Source organism: Chelonoidis abingdonii, chromosome 8 (assembly GCF_003597395.2).
Source record: "Chelonoidis abingdonii isolate Lonesome George chromosome 8, CheloAbing_2.0, whole genome shotgun sequence".
NCBI lineage: Eukaryota > Metazoa > Chordata > Testudines > Testudinidae > Chelonoidis > Chelonoidis abingdonii.
In genome coordinates this window covers 92,866,578-92,875,135 of record NC_133776.1, presented here as the reverse complement: position 1 = coordinate 92,875,135, position 8,558 = coordinate 92,866,578, and the positions used below count along the sequence as shown (strand labels likewise).

The 8,558-nt window shown below is 45.0% G+C and overlaps 1 protein-coding gene across 1 annotated transcript; it reads right to left on the bottom strand.

Moving 5' to 3' along the window:
• Positions 1-1,821: 1,821 nt before the first annotated feature.
• Positions 1,822-8,460, bottom strand: STEEP1 (STING1 ER exit protein 1). The gene is made up of 7 exons (XM_032767047.2): positions 8,288-8,460; positions 7,495-7,612; positions 6,027-6,068; positions 5,274-5,412; positions 4,645-4,734; positions 3,353-3,445; positions 1,822-2,330 (listed from the first exon to the last, which is right to left on the bottom strand). The coding sequence occupies exons 1-7, from the start codon at positions 8,409-8,411 to the stop codon at positions 2,268-2,270; spliced, it is 669 nt and encodes a 222-aa protein (XP_032622938.1). The 5' UTR covers positions 8,412-8,460; the 3' UTR covers positions 1,822-2,267.
• Between the last annotated feature and the right edge of the window lie 98 nt (positions 8,461-8,558).

Here is an 8,558-nt window from a genome sequence, read left to right as displayed (position 1 = left end):
GCATGTTCTGTGCCCTGGCTGCAGCCCCAGGACCAGAGGAGCTGTCAGTTCCTGCTGCTGGGGCCAGAGGAGCTCAATTTCCCCTCTGCAGCCACTGGCCAGAGTTCTGTGCCCCTGCAGATTATGAGGGGGAAGACCCCTACTTGCCCCCACCTGGTGCATGCCACTGGGGCTAATACAAATTTCTGCTACAAGTTAGGGGTTTCACAAGCTGGCTGAGTCCCAATGTGGTACAGCTGTGGGAAAAAGCAAACACAATCCTTGGATGTATCAGGCAAAGCATTTCCAGAATGATGGAGAAGTATTAACACCATTGTTCAAGGCACTGGTAAGACCTCATCTGGGATAGTGTGTACAATTCTACTCACTCATGTTCTGCCAGATGAATTCAAACAGGAACAGGGGAAGAGAGGAGCTACTGGGATGGCAGGGGGAATGGAGGGCCTAGCTAATGAGAGGAGATGGGAAGTGCTTGGCTTGTTTAGTCTAGCAGAAAGAAGACAGAGGGGATATGATTGCTTTCTATAACTACATTGAGGATAAACAAGAGGGAGGGTGAAGAGTTATTTAAACTATAGGACAATGTTGGCACAAATCTGGCCATGAACAAATTCAGGCTGAAAATTAGAAGATTTCTAACCAGCAGAGGGGTTTTTGTTGGTCTCCTTCCTCTTCACATCAGAGGGGGCCATGGCTGGAGATGGCACGTTGGATTGGGTGGCCAGGGCTCTGAGGCAGCACTGAGCATTCTCTGGTGCTTGTCCAAATGCTCAGGGTCTAACAGATCTCCCTATTTGAGGTCAGGTGGTAATTCTTCCTCCAGGTCCGACTGGCAATGACCTTGGAGAGTTTTCATCTTCCTCACAGCATATGGGTGGAGGTCACTTGCCAGGATTTTTGTGGGTCTCTCTCACCTAATCAATTCCCTGACATTGCAGGGGCTTTGGCATTGGTGCACCTTGGTTCCTCCTATTCTCTCCCTGTGGTGCATAATAGTTTAGTCTCCTGTGAACTTTGATACCTGGGTCTAATTCCAGTAGTTGGCTTTAGTGCGTGTGGCCTGTGGCTTTGGTGGCCTGTGGTATACAGGTGGTTAGACTAGATAATCCAGGGGTTCCTTCTAGCCTGAAACTCTTGAATATATATGAATACTTATTGTCTTTTCAGTGCATATTTAATAGTAATTACATTCTAACTTTCCTTCCTATCCATTTATTCTTCATTATAAGTCTAAGTAATGATGACATTTTAGGCAAGAGATGGCTTACGTTTTAGAGACAGAAGTTATTCAAGTTAAATTGGTAGTCAATGGATTTCATTTATTAGTCCCAGGATATTTATATTTGCATTCCTTAGTTTAAAGAAGGCATTGGTGGTGGTGTAGATCCAATTTTTGTTTTCAGTCATTTAAGGTAGGTTTAGACTTCACCCTGCCCCACCTGTACCATGGGCTTTGTTGTTACAATTGGATTTAAAAAAAACTTTTTGACCACCACTGTTTTCCGATCTTCAAAAGTAAGGACTCTTTAAGTACCTTTAGTCAGGCACCCAAATGGGCTAGTTTTCAAAAGTGCTGGGAACCCAGAAAATTCCTATGATCTTAAAAGCATTCAGCTGGGAGTTTATAAAGATGCACTGCTTACCAATAGTGTTGCATCATGGGACTTTGTTTCAAGTTTATTCAGTGAAGATTTTCAGTTAAGTAAACATGTTGAAGATTTGCGTAGATTATTACCATTCCAGTTTGTGCTAGGGTGAGAATTCCCTTTGTATATACTGCATGATTTGAAGAATTGTTTTTTAAATAAGAACATGGACAACTTACTTTATAAGGATTTATTTGCTGTACATAGATTATTGCTTTACCTACACATCTAAGGTATTTACTGGAATTTTATGTACATCTGAAAATAACACACTGATCTTTTGTACCAGTGTCTTAATCCCAGGCACACACCTGGCAGAAGGGTTTCCTCCGGAACAGATATTACCCCAAAAAGTCAGGCAAACCACTCAAGTGTGCACAGAAGTGTAATTTAAAAAGAGTCTTTGAAGTCCTTCAGCGTATTAAAATACATGAGATCAAAGTACAGTCTGTAGCAGAGATAGTGTCACCTTCCAAGCTGGTTTCGATGCATAGCTCTTAAAAGTTGTACTTAAGGTCTACAGGGTTCCCTGAATTCTCTGCAGGAGTCTCAGGAATTGCTGTTGGTCTTCCCCCCTCTCCAAATATTCAGCTGCCTGACCACATCTGATGTGGATTCCTCTTATTTGAACTGATTATCTATCAGGGTTCCTTTCATCTTGGCTTTCTTGGCTTCGAGCTCAGCCTGTTTAGAAAAATTGGGACAGAATGAAAACACTATACAACAACAACATCATGAGTAACTTTCTCTCCAGCACTCTGAGATATGATCTTCTGATCTGAGCATTACTAATGCAGCATGCAGCAACCTGTCATCTAAGTGAAGAACAAAACTCTTCAAGTCTCTTCATTTACTACCCTCTTTGCTTCTGGGTGCAAATCAGAAGGTGGATTACAGTCTTTGAAGCCCCAAATGGTCTGGTACTAGTTACATAAGAGGCCATTTCACACTTTATATCCTGCACTGGCAGGAAGGTGAGCAAGACAATCTAGTAAATCTTTCGCATCTCCAATTTCTATGAGCCTGTCGCCATATTAAGATCACCAAGCATGTTCTTACTGTTGGTTTCTAAGTTGACCTTTACAGGACCAGCAGCAGACCTACTGCACTGGCAGGCCCTCCTTTCTGTAACTTACTCCCTGTTGTAGCCTATGCTAAAGCCTGAGCGTGGCAGGCTTGAGGCCACAATGTAAGGCACATTCTGTTGCTCAAGTTCTGGGGTAAATTTCCCCCAGCTCTGATCTGACCATTCATGGGCTAACTGGCTACAGAGGCTGCCCTGATTGCACCAGTGTCTTATAAACTACCCTTTTTGAGTAGGTCTATATATATACTTTTCTATAATCTTTAATTTTAGAGGACTAGAGAAAATTTCTGTAAAGTTTTCACCATATTTTACCTCTCCTACCCGTCCTCTGAGGAGATGTCTAACAACAGGAGCTTACACCACTGGGGGAAAACCTACAATAATTGTGTGGATTTTCTTTATATTCTTTAATATTTTTTTCAATGCAAGTTAGAAATACAAAGCATAAATAATTTGGACTGCTAAGCTTAACAACCGCCCATCCCCAAAGCTGCATGTGAACTCTGTAAACCCACTGTAGGGTATTAAGATATGCTGCCACCAGACCCCAGGGAATTGGACATCCCGCAAAGATACAGTTGTGGCAACAATACACTGAAAAGAAAACAGACTTACTTACCAGTTCCTGCAGCCTCCTTTTGCTCATGCCTTTGCGTTCCAGCTGCTTTTCAATCACTTTAGCATTCTGCGCATAGGAATCTGCAATCTCTCGCTGAAAAAATATAGTGTCACTGTGTTATACTGTGGGCCAGAACTGCACTGCCTCACTGAGCTCATAAGAGACATGGGCAGGATCAACTTCCAGCTGACTATAAAGTTAGAGACAATGTGAGCACTACCCATCTTTAGTGTGGGGCCTGCACCTGTGAAAAGATCTCCATTGTGCTGCTATATCTCTATACAGCATTCTGTCCTCCCAAAAGATTTCAAAATGTTTCAGACTGGCAGGCAAACTATAAAGTGATAATTTCTCCTGCCACTGAAATGCAGTCACCTCTAGGGTGCAGCATGCCTGGTGTTTAAAGTGCATGGTAACAACAGCTTAGAACAGGAAGTAAAGAATCAGGGCCACAAGTCATTGGCCAGTTTTAGTCATCACCATGATGTTCTGGCTGGTACACGCAAAATGCAATCAAGGAAGGTTGATATGTAATGTGTACTCTGGACCAGGTCTCTTCATTAACATCATGGCAGAGGCAGTTCAGGGGAGATCAAAACAGCTAAAGGAGTTGTGTTACCAAATGGAAGACTATTAATATTACCATACGAGGAGACTGTCACTTGCATGTTAAATATATTAAATACCTGCTTATATATGCAGTCTTAACCAAGCTGAATACACCTGACTTGAGAGCATCCATTTATTTCAACCAAGAACATCGCAGAATGAAAAATAAATTGAGAATTACAAGGAAGGAGAAGCAGGAATGAGGTCACAATTCCCCTCAAATTGCTGCACAGAAGGAAAAGTAAGTTAAGGAGCCCTCCTAGAATAGAGAGGCAGAGAGGATGTCTACTGCATAGTAACTCACTAGCATTATTTGTTAGTTTGTCCTAGAAGATACCCATCTCACTAGTACTAGTAGGGTGATCCATGGTTGTGGCATGAATCTTATTAGCCAGAGAAATGTTCAGGTAGCCAGATACTATGGTGAAGAGCACAACATAAATACTTAGATGGATAACTGAGCATTCTGTCCGACTGAATTTCCATGGGGAAATTCAAATCTTCTATTTGATGAATAATGGACTTCCCTTATGTATGGATCAGACTGAAAGGCTAAAATGGAATTAAATCGAAAGTGTTGCCATTCAGACAAGAAACTTCTGGAGAGGTTAGATTTGGTGTCCCAACAAAACCCCTGTGTAACTTGGTATCTTGCTGGCATTAGCAGGGCAAAGAAAACTCACTGCTTCAATCTCTTCCTCCTCTTCATCAATGGTGGAGACCGTGACTGAACTGAACTTGCCCATGTCTTTTGTCCGTTTGGTCATCATCACCTAGGAAATGAACAAGAGATTTTACTTTAGTTCAGTGCACATTAGTGTTACCAATAACTTTTCGCTACTCCATAGCTGTGAAGGGTTTTCTGTAAATCCATACTGTTAAGTATTGCCTTTTATGGGAGGCACAGTAAGATTAACCACATGGGTTTGCTGGTACCAAGAAGTGCCAGGTCTTGGAATTAATGTACTCAACACCAAGAATTGGAGAGAAGATAATATTCAGGTGACAAGTCTGAGATGCTTTCAAATTGATCTTCCAGGTTGCTTAGGCCAAAGATCTAACAGGTGTTGGGATCCCTTCCCACCCTTATTACTCTGTCCTCCGGTTTCAAAAACTTCATGTTAGTCTTCCTTGGAAGAAGTTGAATGCAGTCAACACCACTATTTCAGGTAAACTAGAAGGGATCATTCGAATGACATGGCACAGGGGCCAGGTATTCTAGCAGAGACAACCAGACTCATTAAGTCATTTTGTCTATCCACACCCTTTCGAAAGGCAAAGATAGCTTTGTAACTCATCTAAGCCTATTTACCTTTTTGGGAGGCTCCTGTTTCTGAGTATATATATTTGTTTTCCCAAAGCCTTGGCCAAACTTGACCACAGCTCCATCGACAATGAAAGTAACTGGGGCATTCTTCTGTTGGTGCTGGTAGAAGAGCAGAAGTCCACACCTGGAAACAACAACACATCTGCTGCTGAAATAGTGCAGATCTCAGTCTCATGCTCAGAGGCCTTGGTTGTACTTTATTTACCAAACAGGCTTTAAAAACAGCCTGTACCATAAACTAGTCCAGTGACCATGTAGCTAATTAGCCTTTTTGTACAGGCTGGAACTTCTTTTCAGGTAACCGATCATCAAAGGAGGAGACAGATCATAGACGAAACATTAGAACGTCAACAGGTGAAGAGCCACAGATTGTCTCAAAAGCCTATTTTATAATCCTGTCTTGTCTGTCTTCCCATTATGTGATATGTACCCAACTCTCTCCCTGCTTTCCTGAGCTGCCAAATTGAGAAATGCAACAAAAATGAAAAGTGCAATCAAATTGTGACAAATGGGAGTGCTGGTAAAAGGCTGGTCTTTATATTCTGGCCCCAGCTACTTGACCAGGATCAGGATTACAAAATGTTAATACCCCCATCACATCACACCAGTCAAAAATCTCCTGTCTTCAGGAGCTACTCTTACAAGAAGAAATGTTATTTCTAAGGAGGAGTGACACACGATGAAAAGCAAAAAACAAGCATTTCTTATGCTGAAATGATTTGCTCTGCTGACACTTACTTCCCACACTTCTTCCTGTACTGCCGCTCAATACCTTCAGGTCTGGGGGAGAAAGAGAGAATTTACAGAAAAATGGAAAGGCATCAGCTACTGCTGTCTAGATACTAAGGAGGAGAGTGCATTAGAAACACCTAAGAGTAAACAGAAATAATTCCAAATGAGCAATGAGATAGTGTCTTGGGTGTTGTGTATACCTAACAGATCTACAGTTCATTAGGTGTCCATAAAGGGGTAATACGTAGTCTGATTCTGGACACCAACTAAAAGAGACATGAGGAAAAGAGATCACGAATGGGGCATAAAACTAGAATCGCTGGAGGAGGAGGGAAGGCAGGAAGACACATCACAGCAACAGACTGTAGTGGAGCAGTGGTAGGCCCAGGGCAAAGACATCTTTTCTTTTAAACTCCTTTTTCTTCAAGGAAGTCTTGCTATCTTGACTTTATCCCTAATGAAATCTTAACATCCTTCCTTACTTGAGCTGTTGGTCTGTTTTGTCTTAGGGCTTGTCTATATAAACACTTAATTCACAGCAAACTGGGGTCTAAATCTACCCCCTACTAGCCTGCTGTGCACAAATTGACTCTGTGGACCCTGCTGTCCCATTCTGAAAGGAGAGTAGAGTCAAGCACACTACAGAACTTTCAGTGCATGGCAGCAGGGTCCACATGGACAATCTGCAAACATCTGACTACTGTGGATAGATTCACACACAACCTAACTGTCCAGACAGACAAGCCTCTAGTCGTCTGTCTCAGACTGTACATTCTTTGGGTCAGAGAATGCGTCTCAGTCTATGGTATGTTGTAAAGGGCCATGTAAATGCGTATGAGATTTTTAATATTAATATTCCCAAACAGAGTTAAAAGTCACAGCAAGACTAGAAAGCCGGAGTGCTGTAATTTACCTGAAATCCAGGAGAAAAGGAAAACAAAGCACAAGGTCCCCATCCCCAAATAGGCTGCACTTTAACCTGTCAACTCTGTATTGTAGTGGCCAATGTGTTTATAAAAGTGATTTACAATAGGCACTCAATAACCTCCTTTTATCAGAAATGCAACAGCAGGGGTGCTGGCAGTACAAGCTTCTTGGTAACTGCTCACTTCAGATTAAATAGTTTTGCTTCATGTCTGCTTTTGTTGTGGTTATGAAATAAGGGCCAGATTTGGTTTTTCAAATTTAATTTACCATCAATAGTAATTTTTCCTCTGGTAAACAGGAAAGAGAATTAGCATTCATATGGCATTCTGTCATATGATTGACGTAGCCCAAAGGGGGACCTAAACTATTTGACCATGTCTCTTTAATACCAGCAAATGAGCTGATGACAGTGTTAACGACTTTAGATTAAGCAGTACTCAGGTTACCAATTTTAGGAGTTATTTTCATCCAAAAATTTGGAGCACAAAGAGTGACAGTATCACAGCAACTGTCAAGGAAGCCAAAGGAGGAAGAGAAGGTTTCCTACCTTCTGAGATAAACATTTTCCTCCTCCTCTGTGTTACAGAATTTATGGGCATGTTTGGCTGCATCAATCACCCGAGCTCTGTCTCTAGGCCTCATGGGCAGTTTCTCCAGCTGACAGTCTGCAGAAGTGAGGAGAGAAGCTGTTATAGAATGCAGATTCAGATCCATTGCTAACTGAGGGAGTTCTGATTGTCAAGAGTGTTCATCTGAGATGAAGACGCAAACTTTGAAGGGCCTCCTTTTTTTTCTTTTGGGTGAACACCTAGTAACTTTCTTCATTACACATTTGCTTTAAACACCTCTTTATCTCCTTCTCCCACCTCCTACACACACTGAAAAACAGCCACACAAAAGCATTGATCCACTCTGTTAGATTTCTGCAAGATTTCCCTGTCCCCAGGGCCCAGCTACCCCTCCCCACGGGTCCCGGTCCCTGCCCCAGGGCCCAGCCGCCTCCTCGTCCCGGGCCCTGGCCCCCAGGGCCCAGCCGCCCTCCCCCCCGGTCACCGTGCCCGGGCCCGCCCCAGCGCCCAGCCGCCCCTCCCCCGTCGGCCGTCCGGGCCGGCCCTGCCCCCGGCCCCAGCCGCCCCCTCCCCCGGTCGCCAGGCCGGGCCCTGCCCCAGGGCCCAGCCGCCCCTCCCCCGGGTCCGGCCCGGGCCGCCCTGCCACCAGGCTAGCCGCCCCCTCCCCCGTGGGTCCCGCGGCCCGGGGGGCCCTGACCCCAGGCCCCAGCCGCCCCCTCCCCACGGGTCCCGGGCCCAGCCGCTCCGCGGCGGGCGGCCTGCCCGGCTCACCCAGCACCAGCACCATCTGGCCGCACAGACAGTAGTAAACGTGCAGCGGCTTCTCGCCATCATCGTACTCCTCGCGGTCCCGGGTGTCGGAGCAGACCACGGACCGGGACACCACCTTGGGCATGGCGGCGCCGAGCGAGAGCAGCCCGCGGAAGCCCTGCCCCTCGGCCTGCGTCGGGCCGGGCCGCCCCTTCAGGGGCTGGGCCTAGAGCGGGGGCCTCGGCCTGCCCCCCCGAAGGGCCGCCCCAGGGGTGGTGCTTAGCGCCGCTGC